At 39.3% G+C, this 27,582-nt stretch overlaps 1 protein-coding gene across 1 annotated transcript in view; it reads left to right on the top strand.

The window, feature by feature from the left end:
- Positions 1–27,582, top strand: part of LIMCH1 (LIM and calponin homology domains 1) — a 186,231-nt gene that overhangs the window by 59,989 nt on the left and 98,660 nt on the right. Inside the window, 2 exon segments of the mRNA XM_042808440.1 lie at positions 8,755–8,825; positions 22,226–22,295. Of these exon segments, the coding sequence (XP_042664374.1) occupies positions 8,755–8,825; positions 22,226–22,295 (141 nt within the window).

Here is a 27,582-nt window from a genome sequence, read left to right as displayed (position 1 = left end):
CACATCATACATGCTAATCCCGATCTCTGCTCCTCTGACTGTCTGCATGGGGTCTTATTTTTACAGAGAATAGTACAGAGCTAAAGAACATATCATTATGGTAAGAAGTAGCTTCCATCAAATACAAGTTATTTTCCTGAAATAATGCTTCATTGATCCTTCTCCACAGCCAAGGAGGATGAACACTTGACTGATAAATCTATAGCAGGAGCCTACAATCCTCCCCTTCTTCAATTCACATTAAAATTAACAAAGAGATGATGGATCCCACAGTACAGGAAATAAGTTTTTCTCACAGAGACTTTATTTTTTTTTTGTTTGTTTGTTTCAGCAATAAAAAGAGCCCTAAATTGAACTACTGATTAAAACCAGAGTCTCAGGGTATTCTGTCATGTCTGTCATCTGGTATCTAGTTTTGATAATACCACTTGAAGTACTGATAAGAATCTAGTTACCCATAAAACAATGATGCAATACCAATTTACTGACTGTCAAATACAAATTTGATGTAATAGATGATCTGCTGCTAGGTGATGCTTTCAGGGCTTGTGCTGCAGCCAAAAGAAGTCTGATGGCAGTTGCTTTTAATTTCTCTCTTGCTGCTCTTTGCTCTCTTTATCCACAAAATGTTCAGCCTTGAATGAAATGTTTTCTGCCTCACCCCACCCCAAAGGGAAGGCTGCAAGGTTTGGCAATGCACCTGGGAATGTATACAAACAGCATTAGGGAGGGGAGATGAAAAAGGAGGCTGACTTTACTATATCATGAAATTTTAGCACTCCTTAACAGCTTGCCAGCCAAGCAGGATTATACTACCAGATGTCCTGGCAGAAATGTGCATGGCTCTGCAAGATCATAAATTCAAACAACGTACGGCAACCCTGCGTGTATAATACTACTGTTAGCAAAGCAGAATTTCAGTGTGGAAAGCTCTGGTGATGGGCAGGATTACTAAGGACAAAATCTTCCCAGATTTAGGTTTAAAGCATTAGGTAGGTAATAGCTGCTGATGGCAGTGGTATGTTAATGGGGAAAGGAGGAATATAGTGATGTCTGTGCTTTATCAGTAGCAATAAGCCTCGTTTGCTTGCAGTTGTCTTCTCCCATCATGTCTTGGCTTTTCAGCAGGCAGAATTGTAGCGCAGCTGCTCAGAGGCTGATCTCTCTGTTGGTCTATATGAAAACATTGAGGGGATGTTGTCAAAGACCTGCTAAACTCAAGTCCTGAGTCAACAGAGTAGTATTGCTCTGCAGCATTTCAGAGTTGGTTTGTGGTTTGCCTTGAGTATAAGTGGAGCTCTGATGTCTTCTTGGTAAATTCTTGTTTAATAGGAAGAACAGGGATGTTGGAGGCCTGGAGTGGAAATTTCGGTCTGGTGGTGCATTTGTTTTACTCTTTGTTTCTGTACTTCTTTTGTCATGTTTCCTAAATGAAGTACTAACTGAACCTGTTCTTTTAGCCTACACATTTGTGCTGGTTTTGGCTGGGATAAAGTTACATGGGTAAGGCCATGTTTGGAGCAGGTTTACTTCTGAAGGGACTGTGCGTGCGGGTAAGGCCATGCTGGAGCAGGCGCATCACTGAAGGCATTGTGGCCCATGGAGAAGGTCAGGCTGGAACAGGAGCACCTCAAGGTGATTGTGGCTGTGGATAAGTCTGTGCTGCAGCAGGTACACCCCTGGAGAGACTGTGGTCATCAATAAGGCTCCGCTTGGAGCAGGTACACCCCTAAGGGACTGCAGTCTGTAGATAAGTCTGAGCTGGAGCAGGGGCAAGGGGAGGAGTTCATTGCAATGTTAAACCCTATGGTCTGGTCCAAAGGGACCAGGGGTGGAGATGGCAAATGGAAATACCTTTAAACTGTTGTAACCCATTATTTGAGTATTATGTTATGGGAGTTACTATAGCAAGAACCCCTTGTTGCTAACCAAGCTAGGAGCAAGGGGAGGAGTTCATTGCAATGTTAAACCCTGTAACCTGGTCCAAAGGGACTGGGGTGAAGGTTGTAATGGAAATACCTTTAAATTATTGTAACCCATGATTTGAGTTGCATGTTATAGGAATTATGATAGCAGGCAACACCTGAACCAGTGGAGGAAGGACAAGCCTTACAAGCAGCAGTGCAAGTGCAGCAGCAACCCCACCTGAGCTGGCTTTAGTGCCCAATAACTCCACACAACACACCACCTCTCCTGTCCTGAGTGACCACCATAACAGATGGAGCCCAAAGTCATGGACTAAATGAACTCGGTGGACATTTGTGGGCATTTTATGGGCATTTTACAGGTGTGGTCCATAGACTAAGGGCACGATATCTGTTTAGTATATCAAAGGATGGGAAGGGTGGTGGTGGGAAATAAGAATGTATTGGATAATGTGAGACCTGAGCATGATGTAAATGGCATGGAATAAGGGGTGGAGAATGTTCTGGTTTTGGCTGTGATAGAGTTAATTTTCTTCACAGTAACCAGAATGGGGCTATGTTTTGGATTTGTTCTGGAAACAACATTGATAATACAGAGATGTTTTAGTTACTGCTGAGCAGTGCTCATACAGAAGCAAGGCCTTTTCTGCTTCTTAACGCACCAGTGAGCAGGTTGGGGGTGCACAAGAAGCTGGGAAGGGACACAGCCAGACACAACCCCAACTGACCAAAAAGATGTTCCATACCATATGACGTCATGCTCAGAATGGAAACCTGGGGTAAGAAGAAGGAAAGGGGGATGTCTGGAGTGATGGCATCTGTCTTCCCAAATAACTTGCATGTGATAGAGCCCGGCTGTCCTGGGGATGTCTGACACCTGCCTGTCCATGAGGAGCAGTGAATGAATTCTTCGCTTGTGTGTGTGGCTTTTGCTTTACCTATTAAAATCCTTATCTCAACCCACTAGTTTTCTTATTTTTACTCTTCTGATTCTCTCCCCCATCCCAGCAGAGAGGAGTGAGCAGCTGTGTGGTGCTTAGTTGCCAGCTGGGGTTAAACCACAACAACATTAAATATAAATGCATGTGTCCATTCACAGGATCATGTCCTCACTAAACTATGCAATGGATAAAAAAAAAAAAAAAAAAAAAATCAGCTGTTGAGATGTGTTTTTTTAGTTGTTGTCCCCTTCATGGAAAAGGCACTGACTAGCATTCTGTACCAAAGAAATCATTCTTTTAGTGAGGATTTAGAACTGGGCCCACCAAAGGGGTTGGGAGTATGTTTGTATCAATTGCTACGGTTCTCCCATGCTATATGTTGACACCAAACTGTCAGCTAACCCAAGTGATGGTATGGCAGAAGGGAATTTAAAGCAAATGGAGGAGAATATGCTGTCTTCTCTTTTATTTTATTGTTGCTAGAAAAGATGGAGTTCCTATGAAGTGTGAAAAAGGGCGAGTCAACTTCCTGGCTCTTTAAAGAATATTACCAGGGTGAATAGTCAGAAGAAAAGAACAAGGGGAACTTCAGCACAGCTGGCTAACTTTGCAAACTGCAGTTAAACTTAAGTGACCAGAAAGTGGAAGATCTAAAAATAAATGAAGTGCTTTCTTTGGAGATTAATCTTGCTACCCAAGTGTGAAATCTCCCCCCTTCCTCCCATGCATTCTTTAAATTTTCAACTTCCATACCACAGAATTTCAGGTGGTTCATTGCTGATTGCATTAGTCATTCTGAGCTTGTACTAGTTTTGTCCTTGAGAGTAGAAATACACACTAAAGATATTTTAAGTTGTTTGCCCTTTTATTGATTTCAGTAGTAAATTACCTCAATATTTGCAATGCCTTGGAAAGCTTTGTGCAGAGTTCTTGTCATCATTCAGGTTTCTTGGAAGATAGGTATGCCTAGACCACTGTTTTTTGCTCTTGGAAAGCTCCATTCATGCAGTCTTCAAGTTTGTGTATACTAAACCAACTATCTTCTTAGTATTTGTAATAACGCTGTTCATGACTGGCTTATATTGCTATGATTTTAGCAATTCAAGCCCCTCTGCTGTGGAATAAGAGAGGGGGAGCTCATGCCTAGATGATGCATTGTGTCTACTTTTGAAGACCAAAGCATCGCATGAACAGTACATGGCAGAAACAGGAGCCGGTGAAGGTTCTCCAATTCCCATTGTGCCACCACAGCAATGTGGTACAATTCTGGTCTGCAAATGTAAAGCTGGATTAAAATTTGTCGGTGTTGTTTAGTTCAGAAATCTCTTGTCTATGCTACATGAAAAAATAATTTAACTTGCATATTCTTGTTATTAGCTGAAATTGTATGTCAGAAATGGGGAAGTAGGAATTCATTACTCTAGAGGCACCAAATCCTGATGCCCTAAAGACCGTCGTGCTTCTTTTGGTGTTTTGGGTTCCCTGCTGCTTATATGCTCCAACGCTTTCTATTTTACATACCTGTGATTATTATAGTTTAAACCTTTTTCATCTCCCTGAAGTAAAAGCAGTATGTTTTCTAGTTAAGTAGCAGGGTGCGCTTTGTTCATTGACGTAGAAGATTATGTAGGTGAAAACAGTGGTTGCACAAAATGATAATGCAGCATACCCATGTACAAAGAAAAGAACAGCCTAACAAACTTTTTGAAAATCTTTTCTTGCTGTCATGCTTCACAAGCTCTCCAGAATGCATAATGTGTAACAAAGACCTCTCCCCACTGTGTCTATATTTTTGTTCAGTTTTACATGCTATTTTCAGATGTGCACATAGAAAATTAAGCTAACTATTTTCAAAGTGTTATCCCTGATGACCTAGTGTTTATTCAACTACTTATATCTTGTTAGTTGAGATAAATTTCACCTGCGGCCAGCATCTACTCAATAATTTGTCACCTTTTCTTTTTCATGCCCTTAAACTGTTTTGACACCAGAGGCTTTGCAAGCTCCATCTCAGGAAGCACCAGCAGCAATACAAAACACAAGGAAAACAATGTGAACTGAGGCTTAGTGAAAATAGAGTTGTGTAATATGGCACTGGTTAGTGGCTGGATGACAGCCATCCTTGATGACATAAATTTAGTGGCATGCGTAACGGCAAAGAACAAAGGAGTTAATCAGCAATAATACTGTATATAAGAAGTGTTACTCTGTGTAAATACATATTAAAGTTGTTGCCATAAGCTTGTGATAGTCAGTGTGCTGTGGTTTACTCTCCTAATATTCCTTTTGGAAAAACTTTTATTATTCATTTTCGGTTCATTTTCTGGGTTGTTAAGTGGCAATGAAACTGATACATGCATCCGGCAGTCAAATAATTGCCTGGTTGACGACGCTTGCAGCTTTTTACAGAGAAGAAAATATCATCCAGATGATGAATAAAAACAACTCCTCCTCACATAAATGAAGGACAATAATAAATTGTATTGTTTCGCTTCTGTTCTCTATTTTAAATTTACAGTATGATATGGAAAGGCAGCTTCTTTTCCTCTCAGCTTTATAAAACTTATTAAAAATGTGGCAGGCTTTTCAGTAATCAGTAGGATACAGCTTGTGTTTTGCCTTTAAGAGGCTTCATTCTAAATTTGGTACCTCTGCCCATCAGAGAATTACAGTGTGTTGGCATTGCAGCAGTGAACAAGAAATTCTTCCGTGTATCCTGCTTCCACCTCTACTGCCGGTGTGCCAGTTTCTACTGGTGACATGGGGGTGGTGCTAGGTAGCAGATGGAGTTGTGGCTTGAAAGCATGTAAGATGTGGTGGTCTAGAGAGGGCCTTGAAAAGAAAAGCCAGGTCTCGATGTTCTCTATAGTACAAAGCTGATGGGCTAAAGATCTGTTCCCCCATTTGCCAGTTTTCTGTGTCTTGCTGCAGATGTACAATTTTCTTTCATCCAGTGAAGCTCAGTAGAAGCACTGTAAACGCGAACCTCTAGTCCTTGTATGTCAGTGTTTTCAGTTTCATCCAGCAGTCAAACTGGAGGCTCTCTTCCAGAGATGGAAGAAGATAAGCTAGTAGGAACAGACCAGTGTTTAGATTAATAACATGAATACGGTCCTGTGATGCATGCAATGGTTTTGTGGTACCATGCCTAATGCACGTGTTTTCCTTTTTACATGGGTTTGGGCAAACTTTAGTATGTACTTAGCTATGTGGGACTCTGCAAATATGAGCGTAACAATCCTTTTGCTTGAAATCAGTTTAAATCCTTGCTCTGGCTGCTCTCGGTGTGCTGAGCCAAGGCTATCTCAGCAATGTGCACAAGGCTGGCCTATGGGCCTGCTGTAGTTGTTCTTGACGGTATGGCCCAAAGTGGCCTCAGCATGGGGAGGGGGGTGTGCATTAACATGTGTGTATGCGTGTGCATATGCCAAGAAACTGAGCTCTAATTTCCTCTGGAAAAGGTGGACCCAGCTTCTTGCTCCAGTCAGTCCCCTTCTGGGTTTATCTTTGTCATTTATAATGTCATCTTCATGATTATTTTTAGTTTCTAGCCCTTCTCTGTCGAACTCTTACATTTTAATTGGCTAAATTAGGAGACTTGTAGCTGATTAATGCTTCCCCTCTGCAGCTGGATCGTCTAGAATAGGCATAAACCTTTCCATGCCTCATTTACTTCCAGTTCCTTTTCAAACAGACATGCCCTGTTCCTGGACCTTCATGTCTTTCCTCACCTGCTGTCAGATTCTGTTGTCCCTCTTTGCTGGATGAATTGTTGTTCCAGCTGTGCATTTGCATTTCATGTTTTCATTTGGGCAGCCAGAAATTTTGTATGAAACCTTCCTACATCAGCAGTAATGACAGCAGTACTCAGGTAGATCCTTACCTGAATTGTGTTAACAGTTGCAGTACAGCTCCCTGGTGAATGGGGTCTTCAACAAACACATAAAAAGATTGACTTCTGTAGCTGAAACATTTGATATTGAGGTGTGAAATAAGATGACTATTGTCTTTTAAATTACTTTTTTTCTGCATAGATGAAAAAAACACTATAAGTCAGGCTGTTATGAAATTGTTCTTCCTACTCCTTTCTGTGCTGTACTTTATCTGTGGATTAAAAAACAGTCTTTTTGACATGGTCCATCTGTCATTCATCCCAAATGCTAGTGGTTTTATTGTCATGATTTCCCTCTGTCCCAGAAGATCAAGATTAGAGATGATTTACTGTGATTAGAGACAGTTTAAATTATTAGAGGTCATTTACTACTGGCAAATTGCATCTGGTTTCTTCTGAGATGTAAGGGCAACACGGTGCCCTGTTCTGCTTTATGCATTTGCATGAAATATGATTGCCAGTTGATTTATTATTTATGATACGCTTTTCAGAGAATGGGGGGTTAAAGTTTGCACATTGTCATACCAGTTTGCTGGGAGAAGTTCCTTCACATTGGAAAAATTGCTATGTTTATAATTAAGTGGCGGATTAGGTTTAAGGCTTTGCATTTGCACTTCAATTCAAAAAAAGTGCTGTTCTCTGTCTAAGGCTGTGCACAGCTATAACCAGCATTTGTGAAGCTGGTGCATTCGCTAATCCCGTGGGAAAGTGCCAAACTTGTCAGTTTTTATAAATTGCTGTCTTTATGACAGGAAACTGGGAGGGGAAGGGTCTTGTATCTGAATGGAACAGCAAGGAGAAAATTGGGATGTAAGGACAGATGTGTCCCCAAGTCACTGTTTTCTATGGTGGAAGCAACGCCCAGAGCAAGAGTCTTGCTGAAAGATTGGATGCAAGCCATGAGAACTCTATAAGCATCCGGTAAATGTTTTGGCTGGGTGAGGAGAAGACCTCTTGGAGGACAATTAAAAACTAGGCAAGCTTTTCATGCTTCTCTTTGTTTTTGTTCAGTGCTCTCTAAATATAACAACTATTTTTATATATATATTGGTGGTAATAAAAAGCATTCTTTACCTTTAACTGAACATGTCATCTATTGAGAATGATTTGATGACGAGTAGCAAGCCATTGTCAACATGGTAGCGAGTCATAAACAGGGGTTTGGTCATGCTTGTAGCATCTGGCACAGTCAGGTGAGTTTGGGATTCCTAGATTGTCTATCCCTAGGCAGCACGGACTGGTTTAAGAGCTCAAAATGCAGAATGTACCTCCTGGTCCAATCATCCCAGGATCTGTGAGTGGGTGTCTGAACCTTAGCTTCCACTGAGTTTGTATTCACGTCACAGTTGACTTCATGATGTGAAATATCATTTAATACAACCAGGAGTATTGTAGCGTGTGTCTAAAAAGCTGTAACTCAAGCGAGCGCTTCCAATTGCCTTTGCTTATTCTATAAATGTGATAGGTTAGAGGCCAAAAGTTCAATCCTGGTACAAGATTTTTAACATGGTGCAAAATCCACTGATCTGAATCAACTGTATGGATGGATTTCTTTCCCTGGGCATGTAGGGTTGTCACTGAAGTTAGTAAAAGCGGGCCTTGCAGACCAGAGGATGAAGTGATACAGTAAAAATACATAGCTTGTCTAATTGCTATAGTTTTAAAATTCAAAACACTGTAGAATTTTTTTTTTAAATATTCTGAAGAATACATTGTAGTTTTTGGTTTGTCATTTTTTTTTTTTTAATAGAAAACATCTCTGTTTATAATCTGTAATTGCACTGGCCAGAGAAAATATTTTTGTTCTGTGTTAAGTAGCTCAATGAAATTGGAAGGAGGAAACTAGTTGATGGACATGACTTAGTCCTTTGGCAAGGGCTGTAAAGCTCAGATGCTTCTTATGCAGCAGATGCTTTAACTGAATGTTATGAATTGCTCTTGTAAGACACACCTTCTAATAGATGTCACTCTTTTGTTTTCTCCTATTCTTTTGCAGCAAGTCACAGGCAGAAGTTTTGGTGAGAAAGATTTTCGTTCTGGATTAGAAAACGGCATTCTTCTGTGTGAGTAAGTAACACTGATAGTTTTGAGCTTTGAATACAATCTTGACTAAAACTGAAATGAACTTTAGCTAATATGTCTAGTTGTTGGTTTCCTTTTGTGAATTTTGACATTGTGCACACTGGTATTTCACTGCAGCATCATTTCAGTGCCAAAGCTATTGTTATGGTGAGGATTGAAATGTGGCTTAAAGAAAACAGGTTCTGCAAAATGCTTCCCTCACTCCACCCCAGATCCTTCGCTGAGTTATGTAAAGTAAAAATTGTATTTTCTTTTTGGTTTCCTTTTATTTAAAGATGTTAACCACAGATTGGCAAATGGTGTTCCACACCTGCCTGTGGACGTCTCTGCTACAGTGAGGTGTTTTGGATCAACTCCAGGTCTGAACACTGTCAAGAGTTAGCCATCTGAATACCATCAATACTCAGCTGCTTTTATAGTTTCTGGAAAGGTTAGGCATCCTCTAAATTTTACCTAAAGGTGCTTTTGAATGATGTGTTTTGTAATTTTTGGACAAGAAACACAAGTTAGCTTTTGCACGTTTCTCTCTGTGGTTTTAATAGCTAGTTTTTAGGTGGAGTCTTCCAAAAGCATTTTGTGGGCTTAGATGCCAAAACTGGCGACTTTTAAGAGCAACTTGGAAGTACGCCCTAATGCCTGTAGTTCTTTGAAAATCCCATGCAAGTTGTCAGGAGTTTGGGAGAATCCACTGATCTGAATCACCTGTATGGACCGTTTTCTTTCCGTGGGTGTGTAGGGTTGTAACTGAAGTTGGTAAAAGCTGTCTTTGCACACCAGAAGGATGAAGCTTGTGCAGAACTGAATGCATATTGAAACTTATAAATGAGATCTCCTGAGATGTTTAGCTGGACCATTACAGCTATTGGTTAAATTTCATACTATGAAAGGTACTGTAACTCAAAAACTGTTTTCAGCAGTAGAGTTGAGCTAATATCCTGTAACTCAACTCTAGGTAGCTTATAGCTTTGAAAACTGCTTGTGTAAATACTGTTGTATATCTCACTGGTGTCATTAATCAGACAGCTTGAACTTTAGCTGTTAAAGGGGAAAAAAATGCAAAGGAAATGATATGATCTAGTTTGATTGTAGTTGCATGTCTTTGCTGAGGAGTGGCTTTGGGAGGAGGGAAGTAGTTGTTATTGTTGATCAAAAGTTGTGTAACTCGGAAGAAGCATGTAGTCCACCTCTTTGTATTTAAGGGTTGCCTCTTGCACAACATCTCTGTGTGTTCAAGGGAAGTGCTGTGTGCTGAATCACTTCACGGTGCTCTTTAAATGTTAAGGTTGAATTGTGTTGCATGAAAAGTAAGGGATGTGTATTTCAAGATTAGATTGTAATCTTATCTGAAAGTAAGCAGATGTAGTCTGATTTAAATGCCGTAAATCTTTAAGATTGAAAGCTTAACTAACTAATGTTTTGCTAATGAAATGAATAAATATGTATTTCTTAGGAGGCTGTGAGCTCCAGTAATAGGCAGCAGGTCAAGGGACAACACTTGGTTTTACTACTAAATTGTTCTGTGATGTTGGGCAAATTGCTTGTCCTCCTTTACCACCTGTGGATCAGTGCAAATCAGTTTGAAGGGATCTCTCTTGTCAACCTCAAATCTGAGAGGCTATGATGTTTGTATTGCGTCCTGCTCCTGGTAGCTGTGGTTAGGGGGGAAATTCTATTTGGCTACAGAACATTAACCAGAGAGCTACCAATCTGGCCTTCAAATTTGACTTTCTGATGATGAGCAAATTATAAGGCCAACAACAAAGTGTGCTCCTCACTGGTTCCAAGTCCACTGTAAAATAACGAACTCAACAGAAATTTGGGGTGTAACAGCGAGAACTCTTAACGTATCTTCAAAAAGCAGTCTTTGGCAAGTGAAGCACTGATAGTTAATTTTCTATTGGTCGCACAGTGAAGAAGTGCTAGTAAAGCTGCCACAGGCGATATTGTCTTTCTAGACAGGAGTTTTCTGTTTTATCAGGGACCTACCTGGGTACCTCATGAAAAAAATCTAGTGCTATTCTAGCTTTTTCATAATTTTCCAATCTGCTGTGCTTTCATGGCAGCTGGCCTTAAAAAGTAGATGAAAACCTGATCTCAAAGCGTCTGATAAGCTTCAGAGGACGAGAGAAAAATTATAGCTGTCTTAGGTTTCTGAAGATGGAAGGATTCATTGTCTTTGGTCTGGTTTATTTGATTTTTTGAAATTTTAGAGAAAAGCTAAACTTGCCTCAGTTTGTCTCCACAGGACAGTAGTCATTGCTGATATAATTAACTAGCAACTTGTAGCCAAACACTTGTGTGAGTGATGTCCACATGAGTGTGGAGTGGTGCTTACTTCCACGTGGCTGTTTCAGTGTTTTCCTTGCCTGTTGTATTTTGTGACGAGGACCGAATGTGAGATCAGGTTCTGAGGGATCCCAGCATCTGGAGGACTGGAAACTGATGTCTGGAGTGGGGACACAGCCAATATGCCTTGAATGTCCCAAACACGTCTCAAGCTCCCTTCTGACTTTGCAGGTGTTTTCCAGAAGGGAAGGGAAGCCACCATGCCAGAGTCCATTCCCCAAACAGCAGACTAACCATGTGTGAAATGTCACAGGGGGAATTTTTTGTCTATGTCTAGAGCAGGATCGTTGGAGCCTTATGCACAGTAATGTCAGGCCTTCCTTCAAGTTGATTCTGATGTCTATGGCCTACACAACCTGCAAATTCAGGCAGACATCAGTACACTGATTATAAACAGTTCATTCACGGCTAGCCACTATCCACATATTTTAATAAATGAAAACTAATACAGCTGTGTGATGCCAAAATCTTGGACTCTTGGAATGGACGTGCTGTGGACCACCAGCCTGACTGGTAAAGCCACCCTGAATGCGTGTGCTAGCCATGGGCACCCACAAGCCTTGTACCTGCCTCTCTGGTAGTGTTTACACTACAGCTGGCATCTCGATCTGGCCTTGTTGTGACACTTTTATCGCTTGACGCACTCAACTCGGGAGCTGAGGAGCATATTTAAACAATGCAGGAAACCATGAAGTGGCAAGCTGACAGATAAGAGCAACACAAGCCCTTCCTTCTTTCTGGACGTTTGAAAGCCCACTTGTGCAGTTGCCCTGACAGTGCTGGCTCTAATTGTTCACCCAGCTGTGTTGAGAAGCCAGTGACTACATCTTCTGTTTGTCTGAAAATGAGTTCATGGCTTTTTGCATAGCTGTCTGACATCAGTGCAGATGGTGATTTCAGCAAGGGACATCATAGCTAGGTAGAGTCAGTTCTTGCTCTGTTGTTGCTTTGTGCATTAAATTCTCATGCAAAGACTGAGGAGTTTCCCAGCTACACTTCTGCATGGGTGGGCAAAAGTGCCCTCCTGGGGGCATGGTGGAAAGCTATATGAGGCAGTAATACAACACCAGTAGCAGGAAATATCACTAGAAATCCCTAATTTCCACTCCAGCACATGTTCAGTTTTGGGGGTTTTATTTGGTTGGTTGTTTTTTTTTTTGGTTGTTTTTTTTTTGTTTTGTTTTGGTTTTTTTTTTGTTTGTTTTGTTTTGTTTTTTTTTTTTCTTACATAACTTTAACATTTGGGTTTGACCCAGATATCATAAGAAGCTAGAGGATTAATCAGGAACAAATTAGATCTGGTTGTTGCAGTGCTTAGGTGTTCCTATTCTACAGATTCAGGCATCTGAATGATGGTTTATTGCAAGAGAAAAAGTATATGCTGTCTCCATCCACATGCCCCACTGATTTGGGTAGTTCTGTTGCTTTTCTGAAACAGCAGATAAGGAAGTTGAAGTTGCTTTTGTTTCTAACCATGCAACAATTGCGATTAATAAGTTTAAAAATTACTACATGAAGACAAAAATGCATACATCTTCCTGCAACCTTGCCTAGTTGTTATTGCTCTAATGCTTTTGTAAGTGTGTTTTTAAGGTGAGCAGATCCCTTTGCCCAGCTCTGCTACTGCACAATTCCTTCTTTCACACTGGGCATACAGCAGTTAGACAAATCTCTGTGGGGATCTGAGACTTGGAAAATCCAAGTTATTTACTTGCTTTAATATGACTGTCCAAGGGTGATGTGTATGCAGTCTATCTGTAAACATTTCTGATATGCAGTTGTGATCGTATTTTCTCTCAAGCTTTCTCTGGAATCAAGCAGTACTTACTAGGAGTCCAGCCACCCTGGAAGTTTGTATTAATGGTAATGAGATTCTAATGTCAGGAATAGGATCCAAACCATAAGGAGTAACAACAAAAATTGGGATATGGATCCTGGGAAAAGGACCTTAAACAACAAACTCAAACCAAATCCAGATTTAGATATTAGCAGAAGTTATTTGGCTTTGCAGTGGAGTCCAGCAGCATCATGATTGCGTGTAATACCTTGGGTTCTGTACGTAGAATAGTTTAGCTGCATGTGTATGTATGTATGTAAATCAATTTATAGCAGTAAATGCAAGCATAATAAATCTTTGCTTTTTCTCAAGCATGAAAATTCTAATGAGTATTTAACTGCGTACCTTGAGAAGTCATGGCATAAACATATAAAAGTGAAAGAGAAATAACTGTATGTGGTTAAAGATGGATGTCACTTGCATATACAATTCTGGATACTAACTTATGAGCATTTTCCCAAATGTTTCTTTGTTAATTAGAGACTTATTTTTTATATTAGCACATACACGGTGCTCTGTAGCTTAGTAAGAAGTGCAGAAACTATGCTTATTGTTCAAAACCGGGATACTTTGACTCTAATTTTTTTTGTTATTTTTTGAAAGAGTATATATAAAGCTGTATTATTGCTTTTAAGCAATCTTGGTAAAACTGGGTATGTGCAGTGAATTAAGGAAAAAATTTTACACTTTTTCCCATGTAAGACAATATTTAGGAAAAGCAGTTCACTTCAACTGTACATGTTAGGAATACATGCTCTTAAAGTACAAGAAAGTTTCTAAGTTTTACTTTTAAATTAAAAAAGAAGTGAGAAGTTAGTCATGCACATAGATTATTTTAAGAGTATTTAAAGGAAAAGTGAAGTGTGGCTATAAATCTGAGCGAGCTGAAAGCGATTGTGATCAAGAATTACTTAATGGAATTTATCATTTACTCTGTCTATAAATAAGAAGTCTCCTTAGTTTGTGTTCTTCACATCACTGGTGATGAATGAGCTGATTTTTCTCAGAGAGCAAAGTTTCTTTGGGCTTGCATCATGGTTCCAGTGCATCTGACTAAGCTTTGGGCTGACATGAATGCTGTTTTCAGCAAGGGCTGGATATGTGCCAGATCAGTGCAAGTGTAATGCTATGGAATAGTAAAACTTCATCTTCTGAGTCAGTGGAACCGTTAGGTATGGAGAACAGCCTTTGCTGTACATACGGTGCTTCAGTTGCTTGGTTGTTTAAAAATCAAGTTCTTGCAAGTTAATGTCACTTACGTAAAATTGTCAAGCCGCTTATGGAGACCTGGTAGGGGAAAACAAATACTCAGTCATCTTTGTAGATTGTAGGATTTTGCAGATATGTTATTCTAGTCGTCTGTCAGTGGTATAGGCCTGGCATTAGTTCAGCACTTGGCTGTGTAGTGTACAGTACAGAGACTTTTGTCTTGCCAGACACCTCACTGGAGAAGTTAGTGGATGCCCAGCCCTTATGCTTAATTAGGCTTTTGATTGCATTTCCTATTCCTGGAAACTAAGAAGGTATTTGAGTTTCATAGGCATGCTTGAAGTTTTGAATGTGACCCATGCCTTGAGGTGAGAAGGGATTGATATTCTCCTGCGGTTTTCAGGCTCAGCGTTGTAAAGCTAAAACATTATCAGCATCATGGATTTGGCATGTCTCCAGTTTAGAGAGACGGGCCCCAGGGCTCATTAAGCATTAAGATTTAGGTTCATGTGAGGACATTTGAAATGGTTTTATATGAATCCAGAGTTTTTAATCTTTAAGTTTTATTGTCGTGTTATAATGAAGAGCTATTTATTAGTACAGTTTAGGTGAGGGGTCAAAGGTAACGTAAACCATAATGCTCAGCTGTGTGCATGAGAAGAGGAGAATAGCCATTGAGGGGCATGCTTGAGTACAGCCAGAACGACCTGTCTTTATGTTTTAAAAAAATACGCACCTCAGCAGACTAAATAGTAGAGTTTTTTCAGTGGAGCTTGGTAACTGACAGGGCAAGAGACTGTGGAACACTGACCCATTCAAATGGAGTGTTGCTCAAGTGCAAAGCAAGGTAATCCTGCGAGAGGTTTCAGCTTTCCAAGAGTGTATGTTTAAGAAATTATATTGGATATGTACTTTGGGCAATTATCCATGGCGATTGCTACTCAGTGTAAAACTATGTGTGAATTGTAAATCTATAGGGGCATGGGATGCTCTTCATGTCAGTCGTTGTGGTGGAAGGTTCTGTATAAATAGCTTGTGAAGCTATTTATATACAATCTTCCCTGTTGCATTTCTTGAGCTGTTTTGCAAGGCTTCTATCTTGTTCATATTTTTAGCCTTTGGCAGAGCAAGACCTATGCTATCCTGTGTTTGGCATACTTGTTTTCTCAATGCTATGTATTTGCATAGGTCTTTATTCACCTTTTACTTATCAGACTGGACTGAGAGCCCTTTATAGGATGCAGTCAGTTCTGTCCTGCTTGTTAAAAAAACACCTTGTTCATCTGATCCTAAATAAATAATGTCAGGGGCAACATTAGCAATCACTCAAGAATGTTTTCCCAAAAATATTTTTGTGACCTCAAGAACTTCTCTATATTTTGAAACTTCTTTACCACTTCCTTTGCAACAAAATATTTTGACTTTTCATTGTCTGCTGTTTCAATGTGATTTGTTCATCTTTAAGATCAGTAGTGGATTTTTCCTCTCCTTTTCAACTGTTTGGGGGCATTTTGGAGCTGCCTCTAGAGTACAAGTTTAAAATACGTGGATACTGAAGCTGTCTGGGCTAATAATTATCAAGTGCTGAAAGGTTGCCTGTTAGAATGTAAATCTGTAAAACTTAATTTTAAAGGAGAAATGTCTCTATGAAGGTTTACTGTGGATAGAATTTCCTGAACTCTCAAATATGAAATGCCCTTTAACTTTAAGATCAGGTCATCAGTCAGCTTTTCTTTTTAAGAATATGATCTGTTATTTGAGCACAGAACTCTGTTGGATACCCATTCCTCCAGCCTGGATTGATCTGTGAACACACATCACTTCAACTTTTCTTTTTTTCTGTTTCTGAAGCTTATTCTCTGAAAGTGCTTCTCTTCCATTTCCTCTTAGGAACAAGGTCTTTTGGAGGTTGGGTTTTGGCAGCCATCCTTTGAATATTTTCTTAACTGACGCTTTCTTGCAAGAATTTTATGGGCAGTTGTCTTGATGCTTTTCATTAGATCTTTTATCAGCTGTTGCCTGAAACGCCTTCTCTTCCTGGCAGAAGTTTTTCAAATTCTTAACTGATGATAAACAACCCTAGGAAGGTCTAATAGGTTAGTCACACACAGTGGCTAGTACTGATTTCAGCTTGTCTGTCCTGCTGTGAGCGACCTTATCTCCTGGAATGCCAAGCCTTGGGGACAGCACCAAGTAGAGCAATTGATTCTTCCCATACCTATCAGAGCAGGTTTTTATTGGGGTGGGGGAGAAGGAAATGACCTAGCTTCTCCCTATAAGAGTGGGGATGGAGCAGCTTTCCACTTCCATCATACCCTGTCATTTCCATAAGTTAGGGCAGCTCTAAGGTTTTAGCTTCTATGCAGTGTTTTAGCATACTTCATTTAACAGCTAGCTATTGAAGAGTCCAAGCCAGCAGCACCTGGCACAGGGGGAGGGGAGGATGGTTGTGTGGATGTTGGACTGAAAGTGGCAGGAGGACTTTAAGAAGTGAAGAACCAGAGTTTTGTCCTGACTCAGGGTAGCTGCGTAAATGCTGAGGGTGGTGGGCAGAAATCCCAGCTGAGAGCCTGAAGGGTCTGGAGAATAGGCCAGGGGTGTGTATAAAAACTTGGATTTTGTGGATGAAGTCTGAAGAGGCTTGGTTTTATCCTGTTTTGAGTTATTGTCTTTTGAGTGTTCGGTGGGATTGTTGGGGTTTTTTGCCTTCATCGTATTTAGTTTTAATTATTTTAAGAAATATTTTATCTGTATTTCTTTTTGTTATGTCTTTGCTCCTTTTACTGTTAAAAGTTCCTTGATATTTCATTGTAATATCTTTCTTCTGGTCATGTCAGAGAAACACTGGTCATATCAGGTACAAGAAAACCTCAATAGGAGAAGTATTACAGTCTTTATATTTCTGTTTTTTTCTTTTTTCCTCCTTCATTTGACTTCTTACTTCTTCTCCAGAATGATTTCTGTGAGAAACGAGTTGGCTGAAAGCTAAAGTGTTTTAAAAAGTCCTCCCTAAACTTGTTTTGCAAGCCATATCCAAAATGTATGCTGGTCACAAAACCCCTGCTACCAAAAAGGTCAAACTTGGGGAATATACCTACATTCTCCTTTTGAAAACAATATGGAAGGACATTGTTTCATGATTTGTTTCAACCACTATTCCTGCACCGTGTGGTGTTAGACCTTAAATTAGCAGTATCTTACCGGAGGGGAAGGAAAAGGGAGAAAATAATGGAAAGCTTAAAGTAATTAACAACATTTTTTGTTATCTCTCAGGACTGCTTAGCTGAACTTGTCCCATTGACATCTGTTTTCCTAGATGCAGAATTATGAAAAATAGTACCAATGCCTTAAAAACAAAACAAAAAACCCACAACAATTCCAAACAACAAAAAAAAATCCCAGCAAAACCAGTACATCTATTCCAACATCAACAATTCTACTCTCTGACCATTTATACAAGAGCTCACCAGCTTCAGCATAGCAGAATGTGGTACACAGTGATATAAAGGTTTCACTTTTTTCTTTAGGAGATGCACATCCGCTTGAGGATTTTCTGTGTTTAAAGCACACAGCTGTACAAACCCATGAACTAAATTTGTGCTTGGGAAAACCTGGGCTTAAAACTGGTGGTAGTTTGGGGCAAGACTGCAGTCTGACATCTACATTAGGAGTGAGCAGTGTGTCTGCCCTCAATGCCCTTATGAGGATGAACATACTTGAGCCCTGATGATTTTTACTGCACCAGAAAAAGGATTGTTTCCTTGGAGGAAAGAATTGGTATCAGGCACGGTCAGCATGAGCTGGGAGGTACTCAGAGAAATCGGTCGTCATTCAAAGTCTTGGTACAACTGAGGATCTGCTAGGCTTTAACCCTCTGTTTGAACCTGCCAGTAGGGACCTTAGTGCCTTCCTAAGTGATCAGTATTGCTAAACTGGCCAGACAGATCAGATGTCTGAGGCAGAGGATCTTAATGTGCCAGCAACAAGGTGTGTTTTTTGAGCAAGTGCCTTCAACTGTTTTTCTGCTGTATGAATCAGGTGATGGAAGTGACTTGTCTAACGTTGTCTGGGGATAGGGCCTTAAATGTATGTTGTAGCAAGACTTACGTTGATTGCCTGCCCTCTGTGACTTGGTATGAAAGTGATACAGTTAAATTTTGTAATGGAAGTAAATGCTGTGAAAATAAAGCACTGAACAATGTGTGTGTGTTTCAGCTGATGTAGAAGCTGATGGGTTCTATGTTGCTCCTGTTAACACTTGTCCTGCCACTGTATTTTCTATACTTTTCTCAGGCATTTCTGTGATACAAATATATTTTTAAAGATTTAATTTAATGTCCTAGAATGATCCATTTAGAAGGATTTCTCATGCTTATGTAAGTTATCAAATTTGTGATTCCAGAAGAACGTGAAGTTGTTTTGTCTTTGGGGGGTAGAGTATTGTGATGCCATACAAAATTTTCAGAGATAACAGTGGGGTTGGACAACAGATGCTGGAATTGTTCCCTTGTCCATAGATGCCTACAGTGCAAGTATCTAGACTTGCTGTGCAGCTAAGTGCAGAAAAATAGCTGCTTGTGGTGATGGTCATGTTGTTGACTGCCTGCTGTCTGACTTCTCTGTTGTCTGCAGTGCAGTAGGCAGGACAGTATTCTGCCATGTACTCGTTGCCAATGTTTCTGAATGGTAACTTGTGGGGGTTTTTTACAAAATCTATTTTTCTGAATGGCACATAAAAATAACAACAGAGGTCAACACACACTATAACAGTCAGGTTTAGGGCTGGGAGAGTGACAAAGCCCAGAGCTGTAGAAGTACTGGGGCTGGAAATGGGGTCAGTATAGTGGGGCCAGAGGAAGGTTTAGACTGCAAATGTTTTCTCTTCTGTGAACTTGGTTGCTGGGGTTATGTCTGAGTGTCTTCACCTCAGAATGAGCCAAGGGTTAGGTTTAGTGTTAGGATTAGGTTTGGGGAGGGACAAAGGCTAGTGCTGCAGATGCAGTGGGGCTGCCAGAGGAAGGTGTGCACTGCAAGTTTTCTCTCCTGCAAACTCTTTAAACTGAGAAGTGGCTGGGGATGGGAGGCCCAGGGCAGTGAAGTCCTTTGGTTAGGGTCAGCAAGGCAAGAAAGTGTGGGACTGCTGGGTGAAGGTGTGGGTTAGGGTTTTCTCCCCTGCAGACTCTTTCTTTCCCCTGTGCCATGGCGAAGGGCCTTATGCCAGGTCCCCACTGTAAAATAGCTACAATTTTTTTTGCCCTGTATTTCAACAGAAACCTAACAGAGTTGATAAAACACTACATATCAAGACAGATGCTCTATATGAATCTAAATTAGCACAGTAGATTTAGTTTGTGTGTATTGACCTATGTAGGAAGAGATGTATTCAGTGGTTTTTTTTTTTTTTTCAAGAAGCAGGGACGGATAGTAACTGTGTGAGTGAAGGCGACCATTGAGACACTTTGCATAAACAGTATGGCTTTTCAGCCAGGTTGGTGGTGGAGCAAGCTTAAACCACTCTATATTTTGGCAACTGGCTTGTTGCTCTAGATGAGGCAATAATTCAGAAGCAGCTAGTCTGCTCTGAAAGAAATCTCCATTTGGCACGTTCTGCAGTGAGCAAGTCCTGGGGGTTTTAGTGCCAGACTGTTTAGAGATGTTTCCAACAGGAGGTAAACATTTTAATAATAGAGACCTTTCTTCCTCAGGCTTTTCCATCTTGCCCCATCCCATTTCCTCCCTCTTCAGACTGCAAATGGTAATGTAAAATGTTGTTTATTCCCTGCTCCTTTCCTTCCTCTCATTTTATCCTTTTATTTTACAGGGAAGCCTGTACAAGCCATTTTGAAGATTTATTTAGAGTGGGCTTTGGCCTTTAAGGTTTCCATTAAGACTTCTTTATTTTACTTTCTATTATTGTCTATGGCTTTTGATCTGCACCTGCAATTTTGGTTATGGTGCCTGATGTATTCTCATTTGAGTAATAAAGAAAATGGGATGCTTTAGCTAATATATAATTTTTATCCTGAGACAGAATAGGCAGATCGACCATTGAAATCACAACAGAGCTAGAGTGTTTGGAAAGAAGTGCTCTGACACTACACAAAAATAAAAATCTTACATTGCCCATTGTAGCAGCTAAATGGAAAATAATAGTTTTATAAGGTTGCTGCTGTGAAAGGCTGAAAGATAGGTTAGTGCCTTTCTGGGGAAAAAGAAGTAATGTTTGTTTTCCATCCATGAAATAATTTTATGGTTATAGGAAGGGAGATGTATGGTTCTTTCCTTGCCATGTGTGTATCTAGGGGGAAAAAGTTAGTTGTTTGTTTATGAGAGTATATTCCTTCATCATTTGTTTTTAGGACATGATAGTGTTAGATTCTACCTAAAGCAGAAGGTGGGAATAGAACAGCAATCTGTATGAGCTTGGGTTAGGGTTCTTAACTGCAAGAAGATCCAGAAAATACCCCTAGCTCCCCAAAATCTCATTTGCATTGGGTTTGTTGCCACTCCTAATTGTGGTGGTGTTGGAGGTGTAGAGACTCCAAGTGTGTAATAACACAAGTACAATTTAGGACAGGTTGGACAGAAGCTTTAACAACTGTTATCATAGAGAACATTTAGAATAGCATCTCTCCTTCTGCTCCCCTGTTTTACAAGTGATTGCAGAGATCTAACCTATATGTTCTTTCAGGGGAAAAAGAGGAGGAGGTGATGAAGAGCAATAATTTCAGTGTTAACAAAGCCAGGTATCCACCCCTGAGAGGAATGGACTCCTTAATGAGCTTGCTAATTGCCACAGTCCTAAGAAGGAATCAAAGGGTAAATAACATGACACTATGGACAGCTGGCTTTTGGTGGAGCTGGGAGTTGGAAACAATCAGACTGTTAGCTTTTAGTTGAAAGGAATATTCTTTTAATTAGGATAAACCTCCTAGCCAGACCTCTTAATTATTAAATATAATAATTTTACCACCACAGTAGGCTGCCAGAAAAGTCAGTCCTTGAATGGAGACAGTGCCAGCACAAAGTGAGATTGCCGTCTTCCATTGTGGCTATTCCCATTTTTAAAGAGTTTTAAATTATCAGACATCTTTGTTTCTCTTTGAAGATCTTGAAGTATCTTGTCCTGATGATTTTCTTCCCAATGGATGGGACTGGTTGAATTTTTCTTTGGATAAAAGGCATAAGGGTTTTCTCTTGGGGGAAGGGTGGTAAAGAAACAGTGTTTGTTGCAACAGGATTTTATAATAAAAATTCCTCACTTTTAGAGGCTTGGTTACTTTTTGGAATATTCTAACAATAAGACGTGTCAGCACTTCTCATAGCTTGTTCATGGGTGGTTGGGAACTTTGTTTGGGAGGAGTTGCTAATCTTTGGACACTGAACAGTGTTCAACTGTGGTATCACTGGCCTAATGATCATTTCATGATAAGGTGGGGGTTTTTTTGGACTTCCTTTTTATTTGTCTTCTCACATTTATGTTTTATGGGGACCTCAGTTCTCCACAACGTATGCAAGGATGACATTTAATTTCAAGTACAGATGCAGAAAAATAGACAGGCCACCCATAAAGCGTATGTTCTTTCTCACTTTCCTGCAGTGCAGAAACTACCACTGTCCTTCCCAAGTTGTGGTGATACCCGAATACCTTCTGGGCTTCTGCTCGAAGGCCCTTCCAGCCATGATCTGTCTCTAGGCAAGAGAGGCAGAGTGATGTGACAAAATTCACCCAGAGCCTGCCAAGACTGATATGATCTAGATCAATTTAGGCTATAGAATAAATATTGTTGAGATACTATGCTGTAGTTATTTTTTCTCCTAGTCTTTCTTCATTTCAGCGGTGGCACTTTGGATACACACATGTGTTTTCAGGAGGGGAAAGAGGGGAGACTTCCTTTCTAGCTGAACTGAAATCCTTTTGTGCTGGGGACAAGTGTTTGATAATTTAGATTTTTGTGACTTGCTACTCATAAATACTCTTTTCTTGTAACAGGTTGCTGAATGCAATAAAGCCAGGATTGGTAAAAAAGATCAATAGACTACCGACCCCCATTGCAGGTTTGGTGAGTATATCAAATGGAGAAAAATCTTTCAGAGCTGCTTTTTTCACCTTGAATTTGGCTGTGTGATTCAGATAGCAATTATTTTTGTAATTTGAATTTTTCTAACCTGCTAAACTCAGATAGTCCCTCCAAAATCTCAACTCTGTGTAGTTCACTGTAAAACCTTCCAGTCTTTATTTCGGAAGTGGGCAGTATTCAAGAAGCAGAGTGTATTTTTAGAGGAAGACTATCTCCTTGGTTATATGTCATCTTCCAGTTGTGGTCCTAGCTTTAGAAAGACTGGAATGTATGCATTAGAAGCTGTCACCACAAAAAGATAGTTTTTTGGAAAGAAATAAAACTGTACTTGTATATTTTGTCTCATTTTTCTCTTTCCCCAAAATACCACAGTCTGCAGATAACATTCATTGCAGGACTGTCTAGGGAGCACTTTCATGTTGACTTTAAGGGCAGAGTAAAAGTTGGCCATAATCTGTTATAAGCAAGGAAGACCACAGAGGACGCACTGACAGCCCGTAGGCTCTCAGGAGGTCGCCTTAAGGGGTGGCCCAGTCCTGTGCCTGCTGTTGGAGAAGAATGTGGGGGTATGAATGGGGTTTGGGTCTAACAAGATTAACCACATAGAAACATGGCTGGATTGATTTTACCTTGAGATGTGGCTGGGAATAAAGGGGCCCCTGAGCATGTGAAAGGTGGCCATCCTTGATTTAAACTAATGATGTATTTATATGTTGTGGTTCCTTTCTGTTCTGGCACCACTCACATTGCACAGCTACTAGAGTTGTGTAAGATTCAGAATGTATTACTTGTTGATAGCTGAGGTTAACGTTCGTTTATATAAACCACATTAAAAAGTTTCAGTATATTAGAGACCATGTTACATTAATTTTTAAATTGGTTCTATAATGTTATTACATGGCCTTTGAGGCTGGTTCCTTCAACCTGTAGATTGACAGGCATATTTCTGCATGAATACTGCCTAGTTTCAGTATTTAATTTGTGATGCCCACCACCCTTTCTCTAAAGTTTCTTTGTATGCCTTTCTTTTGCCTCTAAAACCCATCTAGCTTTATTCCTATGCAGTCCTATTTGAAAGGAATATTTGATATAAACAGCTGCAAAAGATACCAATAGTGCAGTTTTCTTTTCCTTGGCTCCCTTTCAGCAAAGACTCAATTTTTGTTATGACTGTTTTAAGAGGATGATATTGAATTACATTGGTTTTTTTCTTATTTGTATGTACAATCCCAAAGGTAAGGTGGTTGTAGTAGGAAGGACATAGAAAAAGTAATTATGTGTGTGTATTTTTCTCATTCCTTGAGATAAATCTCTCTTGCAAGATGTATATCTTCAAAACATTACCAAAAAAAAGCGGGGTTCAGGTTATTGATGACACAGCAGATATTTTTTGTGTTGGAAAGTGACTTTTTTACCTCTCTACCTGTGTCCTCTACTTACCTTCAGTAGTTACTTTTCTAAATATTGTTCCTAAAAAATGATTAGGCTATTAAAAATGTTCACTGGTGCTTCTGGCTTCTTGAGCATTACCAATGTGTTCTTTTATCTACTGTTCTGTGAATGAATTGCTCCAGACAAAACAGACCATCCAAACATCCCCTTGCTTTCAAAGGTGTCTGGTTCCATACCTGCTGACTTTTCTTGTCATTTTTGCATACAGTTTTAAGTAGATGTTTTAAGGATCACATGTGAGTTTAAATGATCAACTGTTCTAGTCTGTTATCTGTATTTGTGGTGTATTATTTTAAAGTACAGGCATCAGGAGTATGAACACAGGATATATCTTTTTCTCTTCTCTTACCTGTACCATGCCTGTTGTCTGAAAAAAAAAAAAAAAAAAAATAGCGACACTGCAGTCCAGAAGCAGTTATACCTCCTAGTTAGTTGACCACATATGAGACACATTCCTTTATTTATTGCCAATTTTTCTTTATTATCTTAGCTTTGGTTGGCTTGACATAGCATATAGTTACTTCTTTCCAGTTATTTCACCCCAGTGAGTGTGATTTCCTCCAGCACATGTAGAAATACTGTGAAAGCTGCAGTGCTTTTCTGCCTTGCGTGAGATACATGCTTTTGAACTCCTAGATATTGCTGCTGCCTAAAAAGCGTAACTTAGTCATTCTAACAGAATTAATTAATTATTTTCTTCCCATAGTTGATAGAATAAGGATTTAGTTCACTAGTAAACAAATAGGTAGGTTTTCTTTTTTACAGAGTTGGAGCTAAAACTTATGAGTAATTGTGAAGTACTCAAAGTGCCTTTTGTTTCATCTTTAACCTCTAGAGACACAAACAGTCATATATTATGTAGCTCTACAAAATGTCTACTTGAGTCTAATTCTCCAGATGATACTCAGTTTTTCTCCTTTGTTATTGTAAGGACAAACGAAGAAGTATGCTTTATTGAAGGAAAGTAACAGTAAACTTGAAGCCCGTATTGGAGACATGCTGAGGTGTTCATCTGGGAGTATTATCACGTGTAAAATTTTGCCTGTATTTCATGTTTGAGTGACTTCTCATAACACTGCTGTGAAGTATTATGTATAACTGGTCTAGTGTTGACAGATTGAATTCTTCAAATCTTTCCTGGTGTTTAAAGCTAGATGAATCTGCAGTTACTCTGAAATTCTTACCAGTGACTTCCTCATATGGTTTGAAGGAATGGCTTATCTGCAGAACTTTTGTATACCAGAACACCAATCGTGTAAGCAAAATTTATTGGTTATGGTGTTGTAGTGTTAAAGTAAGGACTCGAGGATCTGCACACCACTGAACTAAGCACAGGCCATATAAATACACAAAGATGATCTTTGTCTAGTTGCAAGTCTAAGTCAGGATGTGGATTGTATGCAGCATTATATATAGAATTACATATGTTCAGCTTGGCAGACTTGTTTGTAATTTGCTTTGATCTCCAGAAGTGCCGACTGTTTCTGTTATCACAGCAGAAATGATACATTGCTTTAATGAAATAAAATGTAGGACCAATACTTTGGTATTCAGACTTACATTCCTGTTCAGTATTCATTAATCTGGAAAGTTAATGCTCCCACCAAAAAACAAATTCACAAAACATCCAAAGAACTTATTAAACCTGGGTAGGAATAACAGGTTTTGCTGAAAGAGCTGTGTTGCCAGAAGAAATCTTCTCATGTGAGAGATCGGTACCGAACATCTTTATTTTAATACTGTCAGTTTTCCAGAAGCATCATTTCATGTATTTAATTGTGTAAGTCTGGAAAAGTGTTTTGGCTGAGTTATTGATTAAAAGACCATCTGAAGCTGCAGAAGTCATATACAGATGGCTTATTAGAGTACAATGAATATAACTAACATGTAAGTGATTTTTATAAAACCAGCATTTTTTTTCAGTGAGTTGCTGTTTGTTTCTTTCATTTTTGTATGATGTTCACAGAGGGCACAGCTAATTTTTAAGGTTTCTACTAATTGCAATTTTGTACAACTATGCCTTATTATATATTTAATTCTATAGAAATCAAAACTTTCCAGCATCATTATAGATAAGCTTTGCTCTGTAATGCTAACCACTGTATGTTGACCATCTTTTTCCCTTAAAAAAATAATCTAGTTTTTCCTTCCTGTCCCTGAATAATGTCACTCTGTGAGAAAATAAAAGGTTTCTGCCTTATCTTTTGTTTGACAGGGTTTAGGAGAGTTTATAGCATTACTTCAGTTCCTTGAACAATCCCCCCAGGAGCTCAGACACTTACTTCAGAGGCTGTGTGAAAGAATCTCACATATAATAGTAGGAAGTAGTCAAGACAAAGTTGGAGGGCTGAACTTTAGCTTGGATCTTGGCTCATATTTCAGCACTACTGAATAAAAATCTGTTTACTGTGGCATCCCGTTTTCAGCTTGTGTACGGTACTCAACTTTGTGACATTTGTATGATTTAGCAATGGAAAAAGTAGCTCTGCAAATGTCACCTGGTTGCATGGCTATTGCACCAAGATGAACAGAACAGTAATGTGCTGGTTAAAAAAGCTCATTCATTTGAAAACAAGGTGGGTTTTTTTCAGTGATTATTTTCCTAGGAAGTTTCTCTTGGCAAAGTGCTCTCTGGGAACTTGCTATGAACATTATTAAGAATAGCTACCTGTCTGCTGGTGCTGATAATTTTCTCTTATGCTGTACTGTTGCATAAATTCCAGTATTTTTTTGATGTCGTATGATGTCTCAAAGAAATTTCATCATTGTATTAGCTTTCAGGAGATTGTGCTTCTAATTAAGTTCAGCAAATGAGATCTTTCTTTTTTCATGCAATTATGAACCTGAAAATAAAAATACGAGATCCAAATATAGTGTGTTTCACAGAATAAAAAGTAATTGGAGAAAATAGAGAAATACATGGAAATTTAACTGATATGATTTATTTTTATGATTCTTTCCACTCATATGTCAGTATTACAATTATATTTTATTTCCTTAAAAAATCATCTTCTCAGTCTTCCTTTTAACTTCTCACTCTCACTTCAATCCTTTGTAGTACTTTCTAGAAAGAGCCTGCTGCTATTTTAATATCTAGATTCATAATACATGATAATTTCTGTTTCTTTATTTTGTACTTGCTTCTGGACAAATTCATTTGCCAGAACAATTGTATCCATAAAAAAGTCTTGCTGTGTAGGTTGTGGTACATGTGAAATAAACAGAAGCACAATTTCCTAACTGTCTAAAAACAGTAAGTTCTTGACATTCACATCCCCAAATCATTTTTGTGAATATTGATGGAAAGCAACTTGTGAACATCATAGCAAAATGCTGTGCAAACCATTCTGCCATGGTTTCTGTGGATCTTCCTTGCTAGATGGTAATTGGCTTCTCTATATCTCCTGTGCCAGCCTTCAGTTCTGATATTTGAATATTTGACCAGAACAATACTTAGTGTCTGGCCAGTGGTTCGGAGTAGCACCATGTACTTTGGCTCATCATGCACTGTAATATATATTGAATCCCTTCACTAAAACAGTAACATTTAAAAAAACAAAACCAACCAAACAAACAAAAAAACCAAAACAACAAACAAACAAGCAAAAAAAAAAAAAACCAGAGGGAAAAAAAAAAAAAAAAAAACAACACAAAACCCCCTCAACTTGTGTCATTGTGTCCTTGTATGCTTGTGTTGGTTGGTTGGTTGTTTTTTTACACACAAACCCTCTTCACCCCCCCAGCTTTCTAGACTCTGCCTTTGAATTAATTTTTCATTTAGAATTTCCTGCCTATTTGTTTTGGTGTCATCTGAGCT

This window comes from Tyto alba, unplaced genomic scaffold (genome assembly GCF_018691265.1).
Source record: "Tyto alba isolate M040663 unplaced genomic scaffold, T.alba_DEE_v4.0 Super-Scaffold_6, whole genome shotgun sequence".
In the NCBI taxonomy this organism is placed as follows: Eukaryota; Metazoa; Chordata; class Aves; order Strigiformes; family Tytonidae; genus Tyto; species Tyto alba.
The sequence above is the reverse complement of the archived record's forward strand: the minus strand, read 5'-3'. Positions and strand labels throughout refer to the sequence as shown.